The 26,930-nt window shown below is 48.1% G+C and overlaps 1 protein-coding gene across 21 annotated transcripts; it reads right to left on the bottom strand.

Annotated features, from left to right (window-relative positions):
- Positions 1-360: 360 nt before the first annotated feature.
- On the bottom strand, positions 361-26,717 carry LOC135289581 (uncharacterized). 21 transcript variants are annotated; one of them, XM_064403281.1, is made up of 27 exons: positions 26,465-26,717; positions 25,514-25,551; positions 24,946-25,077; positions 24,670-24,801; positions 23,615-23,746; positions 22,575-22,706; positions 21,540-21,665; positions 20,284-20,415; positions 19,228-19,359; positions 18,182-18,307; positions 17,136-17,267; positions 16,376-16,507; positions 15,326-15,457; positions 12,833-12,964; positions 11,778-11,909; positions 10,738-10,869; positions 9,277-9,612; positions 8,763-8,852; positions 8,196-8,361; positions 7,823-7,886; positions 7,084-7,132; positions 6,210-6,322; positions 5,523-5,640; positions 4,594-4,693; positions 3,951-4,147; positions 1,981-2,118; positions 361-609 (listed from the first exon to the last, which is right to left on the bottom strand). In XM_064403281.1, the coding sequence occupies exons 1-27, from the start codon at positions 26,541-26,543 to the stop codon at positions 511-513; spliced, it is 3,423 nt and encodes a 1,140-aa protein (XP_064259351.1). In that variant the 5' UTR covers positions 26,544-26,717; the 3' UTR covers positions 361-510. The 21 variants fall into 21 exon arrangements, with proteins under 21 accessions (XP_064259351.1, XP_064259354.1, XP_064259355.1 ...); XM_064403284.1 differs by lacking the exon at positions 11,778-11,909; XM_064403285.1 differs by lacking the exon at positions 15,326-15,457.
- Positions 26,718-26,930: the final 213 nt, after the last annotated feature.

Here is a 26,930-nt window from a genome sequence, read left to right as displayed (position 1 = left end):
AGATTGCACTTAGGGATACAAATCCAAGTGGCAGGAACCCAAATGTTCTCAAGTCACAGCTGCAGGCCTGAATCTGCACAGGATGTCTTGGCTGCCCCACTCCTTTGGTTTTTCCTGCAAATGCCATTGCCCTTTCTACCTGCACTAGAAATACCACAGCTGGGCAAAAACAGGCCAGTGGGTCATATTGCAAAGGCAGTGTGGTCTGGAGAGGATGAATGAAGAAGAACCTTCCCCACTTACAAACCATACCAAAGAAGCCATAAGTGTGTCTTAGCAGCAATTAAAAACAACTGGCAATTCAGAAGGAAATGTTGAGTTTTCTGAAGGGGTCAGAAGGAGGGGAATCTTGCAAATGAGTTAATGTTGCAGAAACTTTATTTAATAAAAATCCTACTCTATAAAGCTATAGTGCAAAACTACTCATCCTACTGTAGAGTCCTGCTCTACAATCCAATAGAGTAGGATTGTTATTAAATAAAGTTGGTTATCGAAATAACATCTTGATTGTTACATTCTTGTCTCTTCCTGCTTCTTCTTCTTCTTCTTCGCCAAGTTGAAGAGTGCTGCCAGGGTGGACACTGGCTTTGCTGATGTTACAAATGGATGCTGTCCACAGGAGAAAAAAACAAAACAACAAAGAACAGTGAATGATGACTCTTTCCAAGCTCAGTGCTTCACAGGCTCAATAAGGATTCTTCTAGTTCCTAGAAAAACCCAGAAAGCAGAGCACGGGACCATCTGCTCTCCAGTTGTCATGTGCAGGACCTTGCCATCCCAGGAAAACGTGGCCCAGAATCCCACTCATCTGTTTATTGTGTTTTCTTCATCTTGTTGAGATTTTTGCCTTGCCAGTGCTCTAGAAATGTCCCTGGGGTTTCTTCCTTTCAGGAAACTCCAAAGCCTCACATAGGTCCCTCTCTTTGAAAGACAGGCACTGTGCTAATTTCAGATCTTCACTGTTCAGTTAGGGAGACAGAGCAGTGTCTACCTTTCTATGCCCTGCCCTGTGCTGGATGGCACCTTCCATCCCATCAGGGACAGCCCAGTGGCACTGGCTGCTGCACTTCCCTCTCTGCCACACAACCTGGCAGTAACCCTGGGGCAGTTCCTGTCTGCTTGAGCGTGCCAGGCAGCAGATGGGGCTGGGACAAGTCCCTCTCAGCTCTCCCTGTTTGCGTGCCAGAAACCACGAAGGGTGGGGTGGGGGCACAAACCAGGGCCCCTCAGAGGCTGACAGTGAGCCCCCCACAGCCCCTTCTGCCCACAGCCAAATCTCTGGCCACTCAGCCAGCCTGGCTTCCTTGGGTTCCTGCACCACCTTTGCATGTCTCTGTACCCTGCATTGCTCTACTTCAATTCTTTTGCCTTTAGATAAAATGGAGCACACCACCAAATTACAAAACAGGGCAACAGAAAACAGTCAGAGGACAGAGCACCTCTCCTCTCAGGAAATGTGGAGAGAGGTGGAGTTATTCAGTTGTGTAAACAACAGGCCCAAGGAGATTTTATAGTAATTTTCCAAAATTCAGTGTGGCTTTGAAGAAAGTGGGGGACACCTTTTTTAACAGGGCCAGTAAAAATAGAATGTGGGCAAATATTTCTAAACACAAAGGGGATGCAATCAGAGCAGGTCTTAGGTAGAACTTGTTCACTTGGAGCATGGTGCAACACTGGCACCGGTTACCCCAAGAGCTTGCAGTTGCCCCGTCCTTACAACCATTCCAGGTCAGGTGGAAAATGGCTCTGAGCAATCTGATCTCTTTAAAGATGTCCCTGCTCATTGCAGGACACTTGCACCAGATGACCTTTACAGGGCCCTGCCAGCCCAGCCCAGTCTAGGACTCCTCACCATTTTCATTTGAAGAGCACCAAGAGTGGAGGTGAGGAGGAAGGGGGCTCATCTGATGCCTTGGACTTCCGTGGAGGAGGAGCCCATCCCTCGCACCCTGTTTCACCTGCAGCCCCTTTGCATTTTACCTGCAGGAGATCCTTGGCAGACCAGCGACACATCACATCTGGCTGCAGGCAGCAGCTCAGGAAGTCACACAGGCAAGGCGAGAATCGGTTTGGCTGCCGCAGTTGTGGTCCCCCTCCTCTGGCTGTCAGGAGTTCAGCCTGCAGAAAAAGGAAACAGGAGGCTCCATCTGCTTCTTTCCCATCTGTAACTGCTCTCCCTGAGCCCATTGTTTAAGCTCCACTCGGCAGTGGCAGTTTCTGCCCAGGCAGAGACCCAGAGATGCCTTTCCGTCACCAACAAAAAACCCAAACCCTGATGCAGCCACAGCTTTTCCAACATTCAGCAGATCTTGCCTTGGCAGCTGATTTCATTGACTGACCTACTCAGTGGGAACTACATCAGCAAAGCATGTTTCCTTCCCTGAGGAGTCACACAAGCTTAACAGGCTTTTTGGAAGATGTACTTTGCTATAGTAACTCTAGTATTTCCAAGGATTAGTATGTGAAAGGCATCACTGCAGTTTTTCTTGGTCTTTTAAGCACAGCTGTCATAAAATAAAACTCATTAAGCTTCTTGTCCTCTTCTAGAAAACAGTGGTAAGTGGAAGGAAAGCAAGGAAGTCGATCAGGTATTCCTCAGGTAAGGAAACAAACATTTGGAATCTCATACTCAACACAGACCCTTTAAGATGCCTGCACAAATATATTGAGATGAAAATGCCTGTTTGGGCACACAGGACCCACCTGCAGCTCTGTCTCTCAGCTGCAAGTTTCATCTTCTTTATGTGGCAAAAGGAAACCTTTTCATGGTCAAATCAGAAGAAAAAGTGCCATCCCTGTGGTCACCCTCTGCTCATTTGGATACTCAAGTCATTACATTAATGGTGTGCCCATCGCAGAAAGTGTTGGGTAAGAAATGGGAGGTTTGGCAGGATCTCCATGACACCAGGCTGCAGACTGGTCTCCATAAGAATGCCCAACAATACTAACAGCTCTGTGCTGATGGCACTGAAGTAGCTGGTGACCAAAGAGACTTTGCTATTATCCCCTTCAACCCAGAGGAAAATTTCCAAGCCTAAACCAGCAAACACACTCCCCTTGAGTACAACTAATTATGGCAACTTTCTTGGCTTTTCCCACACCACCAAAGGTCACAAAGGGGGTTTATCCTGTCTGTGCTCAGCCACTGGACACGGTGGGGAGCTGGAGTCCTCACTGCCATTAGAACTGTGCAACCCAGGGACGGCCCTGCTCCTGTGCTGCAGAAACACAGCACCGGTGCCGACTGCCCACGGTGGATCCCAGCCCAGGCACCTGGCTGCAAGCTCACCAACTTGTTAAAGCACCAAGAAACAGCCAAGGGTTCATACAATTCCAACTGTAGTCAGAGCAAAACACATCCTAAACTTCTCCAGGCCACCCACAATGTACAGACGATTTGAAAGCCTGAAACTTTTGAAGACCCACAGGATTTGGAAAAGATGCTACAGAATGGAGGAAAATTGATGTACTGTGTTTAAAAAATGAAAAAGCAAGCAGAACTGCTTGGGCATTGCTTTGGTGGTTGTTTCTTTTTAGCTTTTTCTTTTTCTTCTTTTTCTTTTTCTATAAATTGAAACTGGGAAGACTCAACCTCCATTTTGAAGGATATTTATCACACATCCAACCGTTCCACTGAAAAATTCTTGTCCTTCAGAGACAGAGCATCAACAGGGTTCAAAAAGCAAATCAGAAATGTCAGGCATGCCTGGAAGCCTAAATGGCAGGTTCCTGAACTGGTTAGGTGTCTGAACTGGATAGGTTTCTGAACTGCCACTTCCCTTCTGATGCAACCAAATCTACAGCAGATGCTGATGTGCTGCAGGGACATTTTTAGGAGGGGATCTTGGTGGAAGTGGTGCCAGCAGATGGCAATGGGATTTTGTCCAATGGCACACAGAACACGGGACAGGTGAGAAAGACAGAGGGATCAGTGAGTATTTGCTCCTTACTGTGCCAGGAGTTTCATTCCAATAAGGAACTTCTCGTTCCACCATTTCAATGCCCACGATTCCGAAAGACCATATGTCCACTTTGGGGCCATATGGTTGACCTGTCACCACTTCAGGCGCCATCCACCCCGAAGTGCAGGCCATGGAGCTTTGTCTATTCTGCTCAGGGGTGAGCTCAGCAAAGAGGCCAAAGTCAGCTGTGGAGAAAACAACAAACCATCAAAGCCAGCTCTAATTAGGAAAGCAAGGAAAAGAATTCCCCACTCTCAGTCTAAGAATGTGCTGTTGAATCTCCCGGAGAACTGTCCACGCTCAGTTTCCTTGGGGCTTTAGCCAAGGAAGTATGGAATTGGCCACTTCCAAAAAACCCCACGTTTTTTAACGCTGCTCACAGCAGTGGCCTTTATTCCCCTGAAGCTTGAGACTGTAGTTCCCTCCCTCTGGAGGGGACACAGACAAACCAATGCCACTGTTTACTTCTTTTGGTTCCTTGTCATGCCTCTGTGCACATTGCAGCTGTGCCGTCAGCTCACACAGGGTCCCTGCACTGCCACCAGCACCATTTTTGGGGAGCTGGCAGTCACTCCAAGCAGCCCCACACCCACATCCCTGGAATGCTGCACCTGACCAAGAATATACTGACCCAGCTTGACAGAGCCATCGGTTCCAAGAAGGATGTTGCGACTCTTCACATCTAGATGGATCACATGGTTCGAGTGAAGAAAATCCAGTCCTCGCAGGCACTGAGAGAGAAAACAGAAACAGGAGGGCAAAACTAAGTGATATGATTTCATCACACAAGAAAAGAAACAGCTCTAAAAGATTCCCTTTCCCCAGGGGAATGGGGAGTAATGGCAGAACACAGTGCCACTGAGAGGAAGGGCTTGCTGCTGCAACACTTGCAGAGCAGGACCTTTCTAAGGTCCTTTCATGTCAGCTTTTGAAAGAGCAACAGCACCTGTCCCCTGCAAACCAGCCAGGATGATTGCTGATGCAGTGGATGTGCTATCTCCATGCAGAAGGCAAATGAGGCTTTTTGCCAAGAAATAAAAAGTCCCTGGGGTGTGAAGTGGATCACTTTTGGGTGGGAGGCTGCATGACAAAGGTTTTATTGCTAGCCTCAGCACAGGCTTGGAAGTATCACATCAGTCACCTTCCTGAAGCAAACACTGTTTTGTGTGACTACTATCCTTTTCAGTTGAGGACTGTGAGAAATGAACTTTTTTTCTTTGCTGTTATTTTCAAATCCTGCCACCAGCACCTTTGCTTTTAGAGGCAAGGAATGCAGTGAAGACAGGCTTGAGATAAATGTTTAGAGAGGCAAGGTGGAGAACAGCAAATACAAACACAAGAGGCAGAGCTAGAACACAAAAGCAGAAGATAAGAGCAGAGGAACTGAATACAGTGAGTGCAGGGGCACTGGCAGGCATTTCACTTGAGATGCTTCTACTTGCCCACAGCACAGCAGCAACACGCAAACAAAGCTTGGCACATAAAACCTCTCCTGTTCTGAGCCCCTGTTTCCCAGACAATCCTGCCCAAGCCCTCGGCAGCACAGATGGGATTGCTGACCTCCCGACTGATGGCTGCTGTCTCATCTTCAGACAGGTAGCACTTGCTGATGACATCTCTCAGAGTGCCTCCATCCATGTATTCCATAACCAGGCAGAGGTGTTCACCCAGAAGGTAGCTGAAAGAAGGAAACAAGAGCATGGAGATAAACATGCACGGGTAGGTTATTTTCTTGATTAATTCTTGTTTCCAGGTCCCTTTGTGACTAAGCAATAGACATTCCCTCTCGGCTCTGCATTGTTTCCAATCTGTGCAGTCTCAAGAAGAAAAGCATAGCTATGAAAAAGGAGATGTCTTAAATGGCCAGCAAGTAAAAAATGCAGTTTAGGCTTCATGGCATGCAAAGCAATGGAAAAGAGAGAACTGATTCCAAGGGAAATCCATGTTAGTTTTTCTGGACATAGAAACACACTTGAAAAAAATCAAGCCCCAAAACACAGTGGTGGCTGTGAACTTACAGGCTATTGATTTAGTAAGACATAACTGATCCAGGTTTCTGAATAATTTTCAAACTACGTGTGCCAGGCAAGAATCATGCAGACAAGATGCACTCTCTTCCCATCCACTGGAGATGAGCAGAGCAATAATAATTAACCAATAATTTCAGTTCTATTTTCTGCCAGTGACCAAAGAAGGATTTTACCTTGCATGTTTGCTATATGAAAACCAACATTCACAAAAACTCACCTGTCTAAATAGTTGATCAGGTTGGGATTCCTATTCATCTTCATGATCCTGAGTTCATTGACTTTTAATTCCTTCTTTCTCAGTCCCTGAAGATTTATTTTCTTTATGGCCACCTAAAATGAAAGTCAATAACTTGAGAAGTTGGTGGCATGAGACCACAACACACATGGAGCCAGTGATTTGCAATTACACAGCCGAGCTGTGCCAAACTGCCTTGTGATTAGGCACTGCAGTAATTAGGAACTGACATTCCAACAGCCCCTTTCTCTGCTCCCTTGGGGGCCAGTTACAGGACATGTGGGGCCACTGACGTTTTGTCTTGTCAACTTGATAACAGGGGTGTCTCAATTATAAGCCACAAACCTCTGACCACACCCTCTGCTGCTTTGTATGGGATTCAGAAGAAGTAATCCAGGCCTTAATACTTTGTGGATACATCTTGGGCTATGGGCAGGGCTTAGGGCTTTTAGGGACGCCTTGCAGATCTCTCCCTACGTGCAGTTCCCAAGTGCAGCACTGCAGGTGGCTAAGGAACTACCAGGAACTTTCAGATCTATTTGCTGGCAGCCAGAAATGAGAATTCAGGACTCTGAAGCTGTAGCCCCAAAGGGCAGTGAGGTGCTCTAAGGCACCACCTTTGTTTTAGCCATGGAGGGCGAGTGAGCGCGTCCTTCTCTGAAAGGAACCGCTGCCCTCCGTGCCTTCCTTCTGGCAGCTGAGAAAGACAAAGCCCCAAATGTATTTTGCAGGCTGGCACCGGTCTGTGCTTCTTGTGCCTTTTCAGCACAGCTCTACCCAAAGCTCCAGCCACAGCTCACAGCAGAGGGGAAAGGCCTTGAGTGCAGCAGAGTCTACAGGGGCTGTTGACATTTACCTCTCCCCCTGTGGCATTGTTGAGTGCTCTGCAAACATCTCCAAAAGTCCTAGAAACAAAACAGCAAGAAAGAAAGGAGAAGCCATTTAGATCTTGGAGTGAAAGGCAGCTCACGCAGATCTCAGCTGTAAGTGCCTGAGACCTGCAGGATGCAGGAGGCCTCTGCCAGAAGGCAGATGATGCATTTTCCTCTCAAGTGCACGGGCACTGCGCCTGTTCCTGAAGCTCTGGACTTTACTGCCTCAGCTCAAAACAAGAGCTTTTTCTTTCATCTCAGGTTTCAGTTTCTAAACTGTTCAGTCTTTATCCTGACCACAGAGTATTTCCTTCAGCAAACTCTTGAAAAGAAATGTTCCTGACAACTGTTATCTGACAGCTGTCAGGGAGGAGGTTGCTCTTTCAGGCAAGCAAGTTTCTTCCTCTTTTATTAGTGTGGCTGTATGATTTAGAGATAGAAAAAAATGCTTAGGAAATTAACACAGAACTGTCCCATACTTGAGAGATGAGATCTTCCAGGTCCTGTTCCTTAATGCAGGCAAGACCTCAGCAACATGGAGGCATCTCTGACAAAGCCTTCTGAGCACACTCACAAATTCTGAGCAGCACTGAGAGATGGGACAATCTATCCCCAGTGTCTGAACATGGCTTGTTCAGCTGGTCTGACTTCAAACTGGATAGATATTCCACCAGAAAAACACCTGGCCCGTGGCTGTGTAGAAGTAACTGTTGTTGGACTCACCCCCTGCCAATATTTCCCAGTTCTGTGTATTTCGTTGTGGGATTTTCCATGGTCACCATTTTCCCTGAGGGAAACAAAATGCAAGATGCTCACTTTAAAGCAGAGATCACAGCTTTCAGGAGATACAAAAGGCAGCCCCACTGTCTGGAGCTCTGAGCCCTTTGTGGTCGGCTGGGTAATAACAACAACAACCAGGCAGACAGCTCTGCAGCACAGGTGGCCAGCACAGAGACTGATTTCTTAGAGCCGTTCCTGTGGGGAAATGTCCCTAAATGTCCCTGTGACACCAAAATCAGGAGAAACGTTTGGTAGGGCTATGCTAACACCTGCACACAATACACTGGCCCTCAGACAAGAAAGACACCAGACGTACTCAGTAGCTTCAGGGAGTCATCCTCACTCTCCTGTTGCTGAGCAGCAGCTCGGTCAACACGGGAGATGAGCAAACTCCCCCGCCTCCTCTTCTCAGGTCGGGGAGCAAAGGCTCCTTTAGGCAATGATGCTGATGCAGCAGGTTTGGTGACAGAGCCTTTGTAGATCTGGGACAAGAAATGAGTTTATGTCAGAAAGGTGGCTGGCAGAGATTGCCCTGAGATCCCTTTTTGAAATGCAAGCCCTTAGGAAGGTGCTGTCAGCCACATGCAGGGCTCTTAAAATGAATTACTTGGATGTCCACTTTTCAAATTGGGTGGGTCAAAACCAAAGGCCAGTTCTACTTGAGTTCGTGGCCAGATTCATGTTTGGTTTTCATGGATTTTCTGAAGGATGACTGCCACAATGACCATTCTACTTCCTCTCAAGGATTTCTTTCCCCCTCCAAGGGCTGCAGACACACTTGCAGCTCCTTGTTCAAGTATTCTGCCTCCTCCCACTGTGTCCTCTTTTCCTGCACTATCTTCAGGTCATGCTCAACCTGTAGCATTTCTGATGGGGATAGTACCTGTGCCTTACGCCAACGTTGGGGCTCCTCATTGCCAGACATTTGCTGGAAATCTTCAGAGGCTGCCAGGTGAGATGTCAACACTTGCACCTCAAGTCAAAGAGAACAAAGCAGTCAGAGACTACAGCTTGTCCCTGTCAGCCAGAAGTCACCGACTGCGAGCAAAGGGAAAGAACAGAGTTACAAGGGATACAGCCAGCTTGTTTTAGTCCTCCATCTGGCTCACCATGTTCCACTCTAAAAACACCTCAAGAAAAAAGGAGAGCAGGAACATGCCAGCAGGAATCAATTTGGATGACTGCTGGCCAGAAGGCCAAAGGACAAGTCCCACTGCCCAGGGCAGCAGCTGAGATTCAGCACAGCAGGAAATGTCCTTCAGAGTGACTGTGATCCACACTAGAGCAGGATGGCACTCAGAGGCACGGCCCCACTCCCTGCTGCTCTGCAGTGGAAAGGCAAGAAGGGCAGAAAGCACCAGTTTGGTGACTGCAGTGGCTGTCCCTCCTTCACTCACTTGCTTTTGTAGAGCCTGAGGGAGGGGATTAAGTTTCTCTCGGATGATCTTCATTTCTTCCTTCTGATTCATCTCCCTTGCCTTCCACTTAGCCTGAGCTTTCTGCAAGTCTGCATCCATCTGCTCCTTCATTTTTTCTAAAAAGCAAGAGAGAGGAAGTTTTGTAAGTGGAGTGGCTGCCACTCTTTCACCCACCTGATTTTGTTGATCGCCTCTGTGCTGAGGGAGAGTCATCTCCTCTTCAATTCTTGTTATGTCTTCCTCGTTCTTTCTCTTCACTTCCATAGTGTCACTCTGAGCTTCAGGCAGCACTGCTTGCTGTTCTGCTTTGATGTCCTGTACACACAAATGGAGAGCAAGTGACTGGGAGCTGCCATCAGGCTCAGCTTTTTCCTCTTGCAGCCTCAAAATCACATCTATTCAGCCACTTCTTTCTGCTTCCCTACCCACATCTGCATCCAATATAACCCTCCGGTCCAGGTGCTGATCTCTGCAGATTCCAAGACACTGCTTTTACTGTCTGTGGGACTCCTGCCCACACTTTTGGAGAATGTGGAGCGTGTAGGTCCTTATGGAATGTGATCGGACCCAGAGAATTGCACTGGGAACTACACTCTTTGTGCATCTGTGCTTGGGCAAGTTCTTCCCTTGGACTGGACCACAGTGAATGTGCTAATGTGGCTGTAACCAGAAATGCAGCCCAGCCCCTCCCAGCTCCTCTGATCTCTGAGGACCAGCTGGAATGCAAGGGCATTGATTTCCTGTTCAGTTCCCAAACACAACAAAACTGGATTGCCTGGGTTGCAAAAAGACAGAGGTAATGTTAACGTGAACGTGAAGTACAAGGCCCTATTGACTGGTCAGGCACAGGAAAATTTACTTCTACAGCAAGGCTTGTGACCCAAACTAAGTATTCGCATGCAAAAATACAGCATCTTCAAGAACTATAAATTTCCAAAGAAAAATTAGAGCAGGATATTTACGACAGATAGAAAATGGCAGGAAAGATGGAAGAAAATTAACAAAATGATCTCCTTACAGCTTATCAAAAGCCAAAAGACAGCTGGCACAGAAGACTCTGTAGAACTGAAGAATTATGAAGAAAATTGCAGTTGAGTTTCAAAGGCCAAAGACACGCATCCAAAAAGGGAGCAAACAAAGAAAAAAAAAGCCCTGGGTCCTCCAGCACTGCCACGTGTGCCCTTGGCCATAGCACTGCAGAAGCCAAGAGATGGAGCCTGACTGAGCCAAGCAGCCAGATGCTGAAGTGGAGGAGGCACCAGTCCTTTGGTGCCAACGCATGACAGGTCAAAGGCCAAGTTCTAGCTGTCACTACCTGCAGGAAATGGCTCGGTCCTGGCAGGACTCCAGCACTCAGCCAGCAACAGCAAGTGCTGGCTGTCCCAAATCTTGCAGCTCTGCCTTGCACTAAAGACAGCAGCACCCAAAACTGGAACTTACAGACTCGGCATATTCAGGCTCTGGTGTGACCAGAGATGGACTCTTGCGGTCTAATCCCTCAGTTTTCTCCTCTTCAGCTTCTTCTCCAGGAGCAGAGGGTGCCAGAGGAGAGATGGCTGTTGGTTCAGTCTCCTGTGGCAAGAGAGAAGCATGAGGGACAGGCCATTACCTATAATTTAGACCCTCATTTCTTTTCAGATGTACCACCACATCTTCTATGGAGAAACGATAAAATTTCATAGAGATGGAGTTCTAAGTCACACCGAGCAAATGATAATGGGCCTATTCAACAGAACTCTCTATGGATATGTAGTTGTTATTCCTCCCTGGCTGCTATCAGCAAGCAGCGTTGTCTCTGCAAAACTGAGCTTTTTGTTCTTGAAAGCTCTGACATGGAAAAGTAGGAAAGTGACAGCAATGCCTTTGCTATTGCTGCTGCAGAGCTGGAAAAATAAACCTGGATCACGGTCTGATCACTGCCAGAAAAGGACAGGGAATGTTGTGCAGGAAGGGCTTAGCTTGCTGGAGAAGGAGAAAATGAAGAGGGCTTCCTCTCCTAGCAAACCAACAAAGCACAAGATGGAAGTGTCACCCACTTTGGACACTCCAGAGTCCAAAGCTCTTGCAGGCAATGAGGGCATGTTTGACAGGGAAACAGCCCTTGTGCTGAGCACTGTAATGTTGGCATTGATGGAAGTCTGCCAGAAGGTCCCTCATGAGGGAGGAAACAAACAAACAAAGCCCTGGGTCCTCCAGCACTGCCACATGTGCCCTTGGCCATACCACTGCAGAAGCCAGGAGACAGAGCTTGCCTGAGCCAAGCAGCCAGATGCTGAAGTGGAGGAGGCACCAGTCCTTTGGTGCCAACAGATGACAGGTCAAAGGCCAAGTTCTAGCTGTCACTACCTGCAGGAAATGGCTAGGTCCTGGCAGGACTCCAGCACTCAGCATCCTCAGCCAGCAACAGCAAGTGCTGGCTGGCCTGAAACTTGCAACTCTGCCTTGCACTAAAGACAGCAGCACCCAAAACTGGAACTTACAGACTCGGCATATTCAGGCTCTGGTGTGACCAGAGATGGACTCTTGCGGTCTAATCCCTCAATTTGCTCCTCTTCAGCTTCTTCTCCAGGAGCAGAGGGGGCCAGAGGAGAGATGGCTGTTGGTTCAGTCTCCTGTGGCAAGAGAGAAGCATGAGGGACACACGGTTACCTATCATTAAACCCTCATTTCTTTTCAGATGTACCACCACATCTTCTGTGAAGAAACGATAAAATTTTGTAGAGATGGAATTCTAAGTCACACTGACCAAATGATAATGGGCCAACTCAACAGAACTCTGTATGGATATGTAGTTGATATTCCTCCCTGGCTGCTATCAGCAAGCAACGTTGTCTCTGCAAAAAAGAGCTTTTCGTTCTTGAAAGCTCTGACATGGGAACGTAGGAAAGCAACAGCAATGCCTTTGTTATTGCTGCTGCAGTGGTGGAAAACCAAACCTGGATCCCAGTGATACCAGTGCCAGAAAAGGGCAGGGAGTGTTGTGCAGAAGGAGCTTTGCTTACTGGAGAAGGAGAAAATGAAGAGGGCTTCCTCTCCTAGGAAACCAACAAGGCAACAAACCAACAAAGCACAAGATGGAAGTGTCAGCCACTTTGGACACTCCAGAGTTCAAAGCTCTTGGATGCAGTGAGGGCATGTTTGACAGGGAAACAGCCCTTGTGCTGAGCACTGTCATGTCGGCATTGATGGAAGTCTGACAAAAGGTCCCTCATGAGGGAGGAAACAAACAAACAGAGCCCTGGGTCCTCCAGCACTGCCATGTGTGGCCTTGGCCATACCACTGCAGAAGCCAAGAGATGGAGCTTGCCTGAGCCAAGCAGCCAGATGCTGAAGTGGAGGAGGCACCAGTCCTTTGGTGCCAACACATGACAGGTCAAAGGCCAAGTTCTAGCTGTCACTACCTGCAGGAAATGGCTAGGTCCTGGCAGGACTCCTGCACTCAGCATCCTCAGCCAGCAAAAGCAAGTGCTGGCTGGCCTGAAACTTGCAGCTCTGCCTTGCACTAAAGACAACAGCAACCAAAACTGGAACTTACAGACTTGGCATATTCAGGCTCTGGTGTGACCAGAGATGGACTCTTGCGGTCTAATCCCTCAATTTGCTCCTCTTCAGCTTCTTCTCCAGGAGCAGAGGGTGCCAGGGGAGAGATGGCTGTTGGTTCAGTCTCCTGTGGCAAGAGAGAAGCATGAGGGACAGGCCATTACCCATCATTTAGAACCTTATTTATTTTCAGATGTACCACCACATCTTCTATGGAGAAATGATAAGATCTCGTAGAGATGGAATTCTAAGTCACACCGAGCAAATGATAATGGGCCAACTCAACAGAACTCTCTATGCATAGGTAGTTGTTATTCCTCCCTGGCTGCTATCAGCAAGCAAACTTTTCTCTGCAAAACAGAGCTTTTAGTTTGTGAAAGCTCTGACATGGAAAAGTAGGAAAGCGACAGCAATGCCTTTGGTATTTGTTATGGCTTGACTCTGGCACAGTGCCATTGCCTTTATGAAAATACACTTTTTCTAGTGGTTTCTGTGAGATGTGATCAGAAATAGAGTAAAGCAGGCTCTAACTGAGGAATAAGGGAAACAAATTTTATTAATTACATCATCTAAAAATAAACAGACACAAGCTAAGAATGAAAACTCTCTAAATATATTCCTCCTCCTCTCCTCCATGTTTTCCACAGAATGAGATAACACCATAGATTCTTACCTTGTCACCATCTCTCAGATAATTAACTTTCAGTATCATCATTTCTCAAATAAACAACCCTCAAGTCTGTCAGGGAGAGAGGAGTCCCCCCCTTGCACCATAGGCTTCTCCTGGAAGCACAATTGAAACCTCTTCTGTTTCTGTGTCACTTGTGGCACTGCCCAGAAAACATCTGCCCTTGTGACTTCTTCCCCCCCATGTCCAGTGCTCTCACCACTGCACATGGGCCAGGACTGCTTTTAGGGTTCCTTGTTTAAGGATGCTCCACCCAGTTCCAAAAGCAGCAGTCTCTCAACTTTGGGACACCAGTCCCCCCCAAATTTCAGCCCCTGGGGCAGAAGGGTCTCGTGAACAGAGATCTTCCTCTCCACGGAGACAGAGGTCATCCCACACCCTCCTCAGCTGTCTCTGTTCATGCCACTGCTTCACTCTTGACTCCAAGGCATTGCCTCCCCCTAAATACAGTCTCTGGGTCACAGGAAAACACGGGTCTGTCCATGGCTATACAAGAAAGAGTCCAGCCCAAGGCCGCTCCATCATCTTTTCCTACCTAGGATTCTTCTCACCGTTTTTGACATCTCTCACATGCACCAACTTTCCTCACACTTGCCCATTTCATCATGCTTCATCTCTCTCTCTCCTCATTCTGTTTCAGGAGGATCAGTATTTGTAAGGTTTCCATTATTCTACAAAGGGGTTAAAATCTTTGCCTCTGTCTGCCCAGAACTCCCACAGCTGCCGGGCACCTTCTCTCGCCGCATGCCCCACTTCTGGCTGGCCGTGCTGCCAGTCCATGATATCAAATTCCAAGGCAGCACAGGCACTGGCTCTCTCTCTATCTCTCTCATGGGGGTAGGAGTGGGGGCTGATGCTTCTCAGGGCTCTTCTACCCTTCCATCTTGCAAGGCCTTCACCCTCCTCCTCTGCCCAAGGCTCCGGCCTACCTCACCCAGCCGCAGGGCTCCCCCTCCCCAGCCAGCCCCGGCTGGGCAGGGGAGCTCTGAGCTCCTTCACAGATGGGGACCAAGAGACAGTTCACCTGGGAGTAATTGCTTTTAACCCCCTGTGTTCCCAGAGGTGGTCAATACCTTCAGTAGCCAAACCAGGAGCTAATATTCAAATCCAAGCACTGAGTGGTTTAACCACAACCTCTTAAAAAACTTACTTCCTCCTTAATCTACAACACTATTGCTGCAGCAGAGGTGGAAAACTAAACCTGGATCATGGTCCCACCAGTGCAAGAAAAGGGCAGGGGATGTTGTGTAGAAGAAGCTTTGCTTGCTGGAAAAGGAGAAAATGAACAGCGGTTCCTCTCCTAGAAAACCACCAAGGCAACAAACCAACAAAGCACAAGATGGAAGTGTCACCCACTTTGGACACTCCAGAGTCCAAAGCTCTTGCATGCAGTGAGGGCATGTTTGACAGGGAAACAGCCCTTGTGCTGAGCACTGTCACGTCGGGATTGATGGAAATCTGTCGGAAGGACCCTCATGAGGGAGCAAAGAAAGAAAGAAAGCCCTGGGTCTTCTAGCACTGCCATGTGTGCCCTTGGCCATACCACTGCAGAAGCCAAGAGACAGAGCTTGCCAGAGCCAAGCAGCCAGATGCTGAAGTGGAGGAGGCACCAGTCCTTTGGTGCCAACAGATGACAGGTCAAAGGCCAAGTTCTAGCTGTCACTACCTGCTGGAAATGGCTAGGTCCTGGCAGGACTCCAGCACTCAGCATCCTCAGCCAGCAACAGCAAGGGCTGGCTGGCCTGAAACTTGCCACTCTGCCTTGCACTAAATACAGCAGCACCCAAAACTGGAACTTACAGACTCGGCATATTCAGGCTCTGGTGTGACCAGAGATGGACTCTTGCGATCATATCCCTCAATTTTCTCCTCTTCAGCTTCTTCTCCAGGAGCAGAGGGTGCCAGGGGAGAGATGGCTGTTGGTTCAGTCACCTGTGGCAAGAGAGAAGCATGAGAGACAGGCCATTACCCATCATTTAGAACCTCATTTATTTTCAGAAGTACCACCACATCTTCTATGGAGAAACGATAAGATTTCATAGAGATGTAATTCTAAGTCACAGTGACCAAATGATAATGGGCGAACTCAACAGAACTCTCTATGGATATGAAGTTGATGTTTCTCCCTGGCTGCTATCAGTAAGAAACGTTGTCCCTGCAAAATAGAGCTTTTTGTTCTTGAAAGCTCTGATGTGGAAATTACGAAAGTGACAGCATTGCTTTTGCTATTGCTGCTGCAGAGGTGAAAAACTAAACCTGGATCACAGTATCACCAGTGCCAGAAAAGAGGAGGGATTGTTGTGCAGAAGGAGCTTTGCTTGCTGGAGAAGGAGAAAATGACCATGGCTTCCTCTCCTAGGAAACCAACAAGGCAACAAACCAACAAAGCACAAGATGGAAGTGTCAGCCACTTTGGACACTCCAGAGTCGAAAGCTCTTGCATGCAGTGAGTTCCTGTTTGACAGAGAAACAGCCCTTGTGCTGAGCACTGTCATGTTGGCATTGATGGAAGTCTGCTGGACGGCCCCTCATGAGGAAACAAAAGACAAAGCTCTGGGTCCTACAGCAGTGCCACATGTGCCCTTGGCCATTGCACTGCAGAGGGGAAGAGACAGAGCTTGACTGAGCCAAGCAGCCAGATGCTCATGTGGAGGAGGCACCAGTCCTTTTGTGCCAACACATGACAGGTCAAAGGCCAAGTTGTAGCTGTCACTACCTGCTGGAAATGGCTAGGTCCTGGCAGGACTCCTGCAATGAGCATCCTCAGCCAGCAACAGCAAGTGCTGGCTGTCCCAAATATTACAGCTCTGCTTTGCACTAAATACAGCAGCACCCAAAACTGGAACTTACAGACTCGGCATATTCAGGCTCTGGTGTGACCAGAGATGGACTCTTGTGGTCTAATCCCTCAATTTGCTCCTCTTCAGCTTCTTCTCCAGGAGCAGAGGGGGCCAGGGGAGAGATGGCTGTTGGTTCAGTCTCCTGTGACAAGAGAGAAGCATGAGGGACACGCGGTTACCTATCATTCAGAAACTCATGTCTTTTCAGATGTACCACCACATCTGCTATGGAGAAACAATAAGGTTTCGTAGAGATGGAATTCTAAGTCACACTGACCAATGGGTCAATTCAACAGAACTCTCAACAAAGCACAAGATGGAAGTGTCACCCATTTTGGACACTCCACAGTCCAAAGATCTTGGAGGCAGTGAGGGCATGTTTGACAGGGAAACTGCCCTTGTGCTGAGCTCTGTCATGTCGGGATTGATGGAAGTCTGACAAAAGGTCCATCATGAGGGAGGAAACAAACAAACAAAGCGCAGGATCCTCCAGCACTGCCACATGTGCCCTTGGCCATAGCACTGCAGAAGCCAAGAGACAGAGCTTGACTGAGCCAAGCAGCCAGATGCTCAAGTGGGGGAGGCACCAGTCCTTTGGTGCCAGCACATGAGAGACCAAGTTCTAGCTGTCACTACGTGCAGGAAATGGCTACGTCCTGGCAGGACACCAGCACTCAGCATCCTCAGCCAGCAAAAGCAAGTGCTGGCTGTCCCAAATCTTGCAGCTCTGCCTTTCACTAAAGACAGCAACACCAAAAACTGGAACTTACAGACTCGGCATATTCAGGCTCTGGTGTGACCAGAGATGGACTCTTGAGATCATATCCCTCAATTTGCTCCTCTTCAGCTTCTTCTCCAGGAGCAGAGGGTGCCAGAGGAGAGATGGCTGTTGGTTCAGTCTCCTGTGGCAAGAGAGAAGCATGAGGGACACGCGGTTACCTATCATTCAGAAACTCATTTCTTTTCACATGTACCACCACATCTGCTATGGAGAAACGATAAGGTTTCGTAGAGATGGAATTCTAAGTCACACTGACCAAATGATAATGGGCCAATTCAACAGAACGCTCTATGGATATGAAGTTGATATTCCTCCCTGGCTGCGATCAGCAAGCAATGTTGTCTCTGCAAAACAGAGCTTTTCGTCCTTGAAAGCTCTGACATGGAAAACTAGGAAAGTGTCAGCAATGCCTTTGCTATTGCTGCAGCAGAGGTGGAAAACTAAACCTGGATCATGTTCTCACCAGTGCAAGAAAAGGGCAGGGAATTTTTTGCAGAAGGAGCTTTGCTTACTGGAGAAGGAGAAAATGACCAGGTCGTCCTCTTCTCGCAAACCGCCAAGGCAACAAACCAAGAAAGCACAAGATGGAAGTGTCAGCCACTTTGGACACTCCATAGTCCAAAGCTCTTGGAGGCAGTGAGGGCATGTTTGACAGGGAAACTGCCCTTGTGCTCAGCACTGTCATGTTGGCATTGATGAAAGTCTGCCGGAAGGTCCCTCATGAGTGAGGAAACACAGGAAGAAAGCGCTGGATCCTCCAGCACTGCCACGTGTGCCCTTGGCCATAGCACTGCAGCTGCCAGGAGACAGAGCTTGCCAGAGCCAAGCAGCCAGATGCTGAAGTGGAGGAGGCACCAGTCCTTTGGTGCAAGCACATGAGAGGCCAAGTTCTAGCTGTCACTACCTGCAGGAAATGGCTAGGTCCTGGGAGGACTCCTGCAATGAGCATCCTCAGCTAGCAAAAGCAAGTGCTGGATGTTCCAAATCTTACAGCTCTGCCTTGCACTAAAGACAGCAACCAAAACTGGAACTTACAGACTCTGCATATTCAGATTCTGGTGTGACCAGAGATGGACGCTTGCTTCCCTCAATATGCTCCTCTTCAGCTTCTTCTCCAGGAGCAGAGGGGGCCAGAGGAGAGATGGCTGTTGGTTCAGTCTCCTGTGGCAAGAGAGAAGCATGAGAGACAGGGCACAACCTAATCATTAAAACCTCACTTGGTTTCAGATGTACCACCACATCTGCTATGGAGAAATGATGAGATTTCGTAGAGATGGAATTCTAAGTCACACTGACCAAATGATAATGGGCCAATTCAACAGCACTCTCTGTGGATATGAAGTTGATATTCCTCCCTGGCTGCTATCAGCAAGCAATGTTGTCTCTGCAAAAGAGAGCTTTTCGTCCTTGAAAGCTCTGACATGGAAAACTAGGAAAGTGTCAGCAATGCCTTTGCTATTGCTGCAGCAGAGGTGGAAAACTAAACCTGGATCATGTTCTCACCAGTGCAAGAAAAGGGCAGGGGATGTTGTGCAGAAGGAGCTTTGCTTTCTGGAGAAGGAGAAAATGACCAGGGTTTCCTCTCCTAGGAAACCAACAAGGCAACAAACCAACAAAGCACAAGATGGAAGTGTCAGCCACTTTCGACACTCCAGAGTTCAAAGCTCTTGGATGCAGTGAGGGCATGTTTGACAGGGAAACAGCCCTTGTGCTGAGCACTGTAATGTTGGCATTGATGGAAGTCTGCCGGAAGGTCCCTCATGAGGGAGGAAACAAACAAACAAAGCCCTGGGTCCTCCAGCACTGCCACATGTGCCCTTGGCCATACCACTGCAGAAGCCAGGAGACAGAGCTTGCCTGAGCCAAGCAGCCAGATGCTGAAGTGGAGGAGGCACCAGTCCTTTTGTGCCAACAGATGACAGGTCAAAGGCCAAGTTCTAGCTGTCACTACCTGCAGGAAATGGCTAGGTCCTGGCAGGACTCCAGCACTCAGCATCCTCAGCCGCAAAAGCAAGTGCTGGCTGGCCTTCAACTTGCAGCTCTGCCTTGCACTAAAGACAGCAACGAAAAATGGAACTTACAGACTCGGCATATTCAGGCTCTGGTGTGACCAGAGATGGACTCTTGCGATCATATCCCTCAATTTGCTCCTCTTCAGCTTCTTCTCCAGGAGCAGAGGGAGCCAGGGGAGAGATGACTGTTGGTTCAGTCTCCTGTGGCAAGAGAGAAGCATGAGAGAAAGGCTGTTACCTATCATTTAGAACCTCATTTCTTTTCAGAAGTACCACCACATCTTCTATGGAGAAACAATAATGTTTCGTGGAGATGTAATTCTAAGTCACGCCGACCAAAGGATAATGGGCCAACTCAACAGAACGCTCTATGGATATGAAGTTGATATTCCTCCCTGGCTGCTATCAGCAAGCACTGTTGTCTCTGCAAAAAAGAGCTTTTCGTCCTTGAAAGCTCTGACATGGAAAAGTAGGAAAGTGTCAGCAATGCCTTTGCTATTGCTGCTGCAGAGGTGGAAAACTAAACCTAGATCCCAGTGTCACCAGTGCCAGAAAAGGGCAGGGAATATTGTGCAGAAGGAGCTTTGCTTGCTGGAGAAGGAGAAAATGACCAAGGCTTCCTCTCCTAGGAAACCGACAAGCCAACAAACCAAGAAAGCACAAGATGGAAGTGTCAGCCACTATCGACACTCCAGAGTTCAAAGCTCTTGGATGCAGTGAGGACATGTTTGACAGGGAAACCGACCTTGTGCTGAGCACTGTCATGTCGGCATTGATGGAAGTCTGCTGGAAGGACCCTCATGAGGGAGAAAACAAACAAGCAAAGCCCTGGGTCCTCCAACACTGCCATGTGTGCCCTTGGCCATAACACTGCAGAAGCCAAGAGACAGAGCTTGCCAGAGCCAAGCAGCCAGATGCTGAAGTGGAGGAGGCACCAGTCCTTTGGTGCCAACACATGACAGGTCAAAGGCCATGTTCTAGCTGTCACTACCTGCAGGAAATGGCTCGGCCCTGGCAGGACTCCAGCACTCAGCATCCTCAGCCAGCAACGGCAAGTGCTGGCTGGCCTGAAACTTGCAACTCTGCCTTGCACTAAATACAGCAGCACCCAAAACTGGAACTTACAGACTCGGCATATTCAGGCTCTGGTGTGACCAGAGATGGACTCTTGTGGTCTAATCCCTCAATTTGCTCCTCTTCGACTTCTTCTCCAGAAGCAGAGGGTGCCAGGGGAGAGATGGCTGTTGGTTCAGTCACCTGTGGCAAGAGAGAAACATGAGAGACACGGTACAACCTAATCATTAAACCCTCATTTCTTTTCAGATGTACCACCACATCTTCTATGGAGAAACGATAAGATTTCATAGAAATGGAATTCTAAGTCACACTGACCAAATGATAATGGGTGAACTCAACAGAACTCTCTATGTATATGAAGTTGATGTTTCTCCCTGGCTGCTATCAGCAAGCAATGTTTTCTATACAAAGCAGAGCTTTTCGTTATTGAAAGCACTGAATAGGAAATCAGAAAAGTTACAGCATTGACTTTGCTATTGCTGCTGCAGAGGTGGAAAACTAAACCTGGATCCCAGTGTCACCAGTGCCAGAAAAGGGTAGAGAATTTTGTGCAGAAGGAGCTTTGCTTACTGGGGAAGAAGAATATGACCAGGCCTTCCTCTCCTAGCAAACCAACAAGGCAACAAACCAACAAAGCACAAGATGGAATTGTCACCCACTTTGGACACTGCAGACTCCAAAGCTCTTGGAGGCAGTGAGGGCATGTTTGACAGGGAAACCGCCCTTGTGCTGAGCACTGTCATGTCAGGATTGATGGAAGTCTGCTGGAAGGACCCTCATGTGGGAGCAAACAGACAAACAAAGACCTGGGTCCTCCAACACTGCCATGTGTGGCCCTTGGCCATAGCACTGCAGAAGCCAAGAGACAGAGCTTGCCTGAGCCAAGCAGCCAGATGCTGAAGTGGAGGAGGCACCAGTCCTTTTGTGCCAACAGATGACAGGTCAAAGGCCAAGTTCTAGCTGTCACTACCTGCAGGAAATGGCTAGGTCCTGGCAGGACTCCTGCAATGAGCATCCTCAGCCAGCAACAGCAAGTGCTGGCCATAGCACTGCAGAAGCCAAGAGACAGAGCTTGCCTGAGCCAAGCAGCCAGATGCTGAAGTGGAGGAGGCACCAGTCCTTTTGTGCCAACAGATGACAGGTCAAAGGCCAAGTTCTAGCTGTCACTACCTGCAGGAAATGGCTAGGTCCTGGCAGGACTCCTGCAATGAGCATCCTCAGCCAGCAACAGCAAGTGCTGGCTGTCCCAAATCTTACAGCTCTGCCTTGCACTAAAGACAGCACCAACCAAAACTGGAACTTACAGACTCTGCATATTCAGATTCTGGTGTGACCAGAGATGGACGCTTGCTTCCCTCAATTTGCTCCTCTTCAGCTTCTTCTCCAGGAGCAGAGGGTGCCAGGGGAGAGATGGCTGTTGGTTCAGTCTCCTGTGGCAAGAGAGAAGCATGAGGGACACACGGTTACCTATCATTCGGAACCTCATTTCTTTTCAGAAGTACCACCACATCTCCTATGGAGAAACGATAAGGTTTCGTAGAGATGGAATTCTATGTCACACCGACTAAATGATAATGGGCCAACTCAACAGCACTCTCTATGGATATGAAGTTGATATTCCTCCCTGGTTGCTATCAGCAAGTACAGTTGTCTCTGCAAAACTGAGCTTTTAGTTCTTGAAAGCTCTGACATGGAAAAGTAGGAAAGCGACAGCAATGCCTTTGTTACTGCTGCTGCAGAGGTGAAAAAATAAACCTGGATCCCAGTGTCACCAGTGCCAGAAAAGGGCAGGGAATTTTGTACAGAAGGGGCATTGCTTTCTGGAGAAGAAGAAAATGACCAGGGCTTCCTCTCCTAGCAAACCAACAAGGCAACAAACCAACAAAGCACAAGATGGAAGTGTCACCCATTTTTGGACACTCCAGACTCCAAAGCTCTTGGAGGCAGTGAGTTCATGTTTGACAGGGAAACAGCCCTTGTGCTGAGCACTGTCATGTTGGGATTGAGGCAAATCTGCCAGAAGGTCCCTCATACGGAAATAAAGAGACAAAGCACTGGGTCCTCCAGCACTGCCATGTGTGGCCCTGGCCATAGCACTGTAGAGGGCAAGACACAGAGCTTGCCTGAGCCAAGCAGCCAGATGCTGAAGTGGAGGAGGCACCAGTCCTTTGGTGCAAGCACATGAGAGGCCAATTTCTAGTTGGCACTACCTGCAAGAAATGGCTAGGTCCTGGCTGGACTCCAGCACATCCTCAGCCAGCAACGGCAAGTGCTGGCTGGCCTGAAACTTGCAGCTCTGCCTTGCACTAAAGACAACAGCAACCAAAACTGGAACTTACAGACTCGGCATATTCAGGCTCAGGTGTGACCAGAGATGGACTCTTGCGGTCTAATCCCTCAATTTGCTCCTCTTCAGCTTCTTCTCCAGGAGCAGAGGGTGCCAGGGGAGAGATGGCTGTTGGTTCAGTCTCCTGTGGCAAGAGAGAAGCATGAGAGAAAGACTGTTACCTATCATTTAGAACCTCATTTCTTTTCAGATGTACCACCACATCTTCTGTAGAGAAACGATAAAATTTTGTAGAGATGGAATTCTAAGTCACGCTGACGAAAGGATAATGGGCCAACTCAACAGAACTCTCTATGGATATGTAGTTGATATTCCTCCCTGGCTGCTATCAGCAAGCACTGTTGTCTCTGCAAAAGAGAGCTTTTCATCCTTGAAAGCTCTGACATGGAAAAGTAGGATAGTGACAGCATTGCCTATGCTATTGCTGCTGCAGAGGTGGAAAACTAAACCTGGATCATGTTCTCACCAGTGCAAGAAAAGGGCAGGGAATATTGTGCAGAAGGAGCTTTGCTTACTGGAGAAGGAGAAAATGACCAGGGCTTCCTCTCCTAGCAAACCAAGAAAGCACAAGATGGAAGTGTCAGCCACTTTGGACGCTCCAGAGTCCAAAGTTCTTGGAGGCAGTGAGGGCATGTTTGACAGGGAAACAGCCCTTGTGCTGAGCACTGTCATGTCAGGATTGATGGAAATCTGTTGGAAGGTCCCTCACGAGGGAGGAAACAAAAAGACAAATCCCTGGGTCCTCCAGCAATGCCACATGTGCCCTTGGCCATAGCTCTGCAGAAGCTAACAGACAATGCTAGACTGAGCCAAGCAGCCAGATGCTGAAGTGGGGGAAGCACCAGTCCTTTGGTGCCAACACATGACAGGTCAAAGGCCAAGTTCTAGCTGTCACTACCTGCAGGAAATGGCTAGGTCCTGGCAGGACTCCAGCACTCAGCATCCTCAGCCCGCAAAAGCAAGTGCTGGCTGGCCTGAAACTTGCCACTCTGCCGTGCAATAAAGACAACAGGAACCAAAAATGGAACTTACAGACTCGGCATATTCAGGCTCTGGTGTGACCAGAGATGGACTCTTGCGATCATATCCCTCAATTTGCTCCTCTTCAGCTTCTTCTCCAGGAGCAGAGGGGGCCAGGGGAGAGACGGCTGTTGGTTCAGTCTCCTGTGGCAAGAGAGAAGCATGAGGGACACACCGTTACCTATCATTAAACCCTCATTTCTTTTCAGATGCAACACCACCTCTTCCATGCAGAAACGATAAAATTTTGTAGAGATGGAATTCTATGTCACGCCGACCAAAGGATAATGGGCCAACTCAACAGAACGCTCTATGGATATGTAGTTGATATTCCTCCCTGGCTGCTATCAGTAAGCACTGTTGTCTCTGCAAAAGAGAGCTTTTCGTTCTTGAGAGGTCTGACATGGAAAAGTAGGAAAGCAACAGCAATGCCTCTGTTATTGCTGCTGCAGTGGTGGAAAACTAAACCTGGATCCCAGTGTCACCAGTGCCAGAAAAGGGCAGGGGATGTTGTGCAGAAGGAGCTTTGCTTGCTGGAGAAGAAGAAAATGAAGAGGGCTTCCTCTCCTAGCAAACCAACAAGGCAACAAACCAACAAAGCACAAGATGGAAGTGTCACCCACTTTGGACACTCCAGAGTCGAAAGCTCTTGCATGCAGTGAGGGCATGTTTGACAGGGAAACAGCCCTTGTGCTGAGCACTGTCATGTTGGCATTGATGGAAATCTGTCGGAAGGGCCCTCATGAGGGAGGAAACAAACAAACAAAGCCCTGGATCCTCCAACAATGCCACATGTGCCCTTGGCCATAGCTCTGCAGAAGCCAAGAGACAGAGCTTGCCTGAGCCAAGCAGCCAGATGCTGAAGTGGAGGAGACACCAGTCCTTTTGTGCCAACACATGACAGGTCAAAGGCCAAGTTCTAGCTGTCACTACCTGCTGGAAATGGCTAGGTCCTGGCAGGACTCCTGCAATGAGCATCCTTAGCCAGCAACAGCAAGTGCTGGCTGTCCCAAATCTTGCAGCTCTGCCTTGCACTAAAGTGAGCACCACTCACAACTGGAACTTACAGGCTCGGCATATTCAGGCTCTGGTGTGACAAGAGATGGACTCTTGCGGTCCAATCCCTCTATTTGCTCCTCTTCCGCTTCTTCTCCAGGAGCAGAGGGTGCCAGAGGAGAGATGGCTGTTGGTTCAGTCTCCTGTGGCAAGAGAGAAGCATTGGGGACACAGCACTCAGCATCCTCAGCCAGCCACAGCAAGTGCTGGCTGGCCCAAAACTTGCAGCTCTGACAGCACTAAAGACAGCAGCACTAAAGACAGCAGTAACCAAAACTGGAACTTACAGACTCGGCATATTCAGGCTCAGGTGTGACAAGAGATGGACTCTTGCGGTCATATCCCTCAATTTGTTCCTCTTCGGTTTCTTCTCCAGGAGTAGAGGGGGCCAGGGGAGAGAAGGCTGTTCGTTCTGTCCTCTGTGGCAAGAGAGAAGCATGAGGGACAGGCTGCTATTCATCTTTGAGAATGTTATTTCTTTTGAGATGTATGATCACCTATTTTCAGGTGAAATTAGAAAGTTTGATAAGTAGTTGATTCTTTGTCATATTGACTGAATTAGATTTTGCTAATTCAACTTGAATTGAAATTTCTCTGATTTAAATATCACACCATTTCTATTATCAGGTAGCACTATTCTATTTTTGAAATGGAAATTTTAGTTCTTGAAAGCTGTGAAATGGAATAGCAGGAATTAGCTACTGATGGGTTTGTTTTCACTACTGGACTTGTCAAAATGCATTTTTTTTTGTCCTACGTAGCTGGCCCTCCTCACTCTACTGCCACTGCCTTAACTCACTACTTTCTCTGAAATTGCCAAATACCAAGAACATGACAAATTTATTTCTCACTCACCTCATGATCAGCATTTCTGAGTGCACGGATCAGATGACCTGTAGTGGGTAAGGAAAAATGAACCAGATGCCTTGAGAAAACTGCCTGGGCTGGTGAATCCCACAGAACACATCAACCCAAACACAGAGTATTTTTCATTTCACAGCATCCCCCCAGGAAACACATTTCATTCACACAGCCACCAAGAGATCAGGACAATGTTCTTGCTTGTGCCTACACTTTGGCGTGTTTTGCCAGTAAATGCATATAAACATGACCAAGAGAATGCCAAGTAGTATTTAACACTTGGTGCTGCTGTGCTACCAAACACATAAAGCTGCTTTTTAAATCCTCTCCCTCAGGTACTGTTTTTAAAATATAAGTTACATGCTTTAATTAAGCTTCTGAAAACAGCTGCCCAGAAAAGGTTCCTCAAAATCCCCCTGAGCTGTAGCAGTTCTGTTGTGAAACAGCAGGGCAGCACCCCCAGGTTTCTGGAGCAGACACTCACTGCTTTGGAGTTTGCTCTTCATTGCAAAGGGAATCACTATTTTAGCACTCAGTAAAGGGTCAAGTTAGACAATCAAATCCTTTCATGACAAAATTTAGAAAGAAAGAAGCTTTCCATGAATCCGGGGAACAACTGCAGAGTTTTTAGAAGGCCCTCCATGAAAGTCTCCCAGTCTACATTTTCAAAGTTGTCTTGCTGTCCCAGCAAACTGAGGAAATGACAGACCCTGCTGCCACATACTCTTCTGTGGAGGGAAGGGAATCCCTGCAGGTTCCCTTGCAAATGCTGCCCCTGTGGCTACAGACACCCCCTTTTTAGCTGAACATCTTGACTGGAGCTTTACCAAACCAGCGGCATCCTAATGCTCTTTCAGTTTCTAAATCAACTCAGTCACTAAAAAGGAACAGGAAGACATACAAAAGCCATTGGTTAGGTTATACCCAGGGAAAACCTCTACTTACGTGCCAGGTGACTCAGGTAATAGCCGGAATAATAAACGGTGTAAGCAGCAAAAACTGCGGCAGAAATTTCCTTACTCATGGTAGCACTGTCATGCAAGTTTGTACTCTGTGCTCTAAAGGTATTTGTCAGTGTAGAAAAAAAGAAGGCATTTGTCAGTGTAGAGCTGCCCACTGACAAATGCCTCAACCAGGAGGATGCTCCTGCTCGGAGCAAGCCCTAGGGCTGCTCTGACACTGAGGCCTTCTGTGCACCAAGGCAACCTTCTCATGTCACCACTGTGACGTGGCAACCATGCCCTGACATCACAAAGCAAACGCTCCATGCTGGTCTGTGACTTTATGCAAAGCAATAACCAACCTTCCCCACAGAAAACACAAATTAGCCTGGGAAGTTCTCCTCTGCCACAAAGCAGCACAAATTTCCCTCCTGGGCCAAACCCTGTTGTTCAAGGGATCCAAGAGTAAC

Source organism: Passer domesticus, chromosome Z, assembly GCF_036417665.1.
Source record: "Passer domesticus isolate bPasDom1 chromosome Z, bPasDom1.hap1, whole genome shotgun sequence".
Lineage (NCBI taxonomy): Eukaryota > Metazoa > Chordata > Aves > Passeriformes > Passeridae > Passer > Passer domesticus.
The sequence above is the reverse complement of the archived record's forward strand: the minus strand, read 5'-3'. Positions and strand labels throughout refer to the sequence as shown.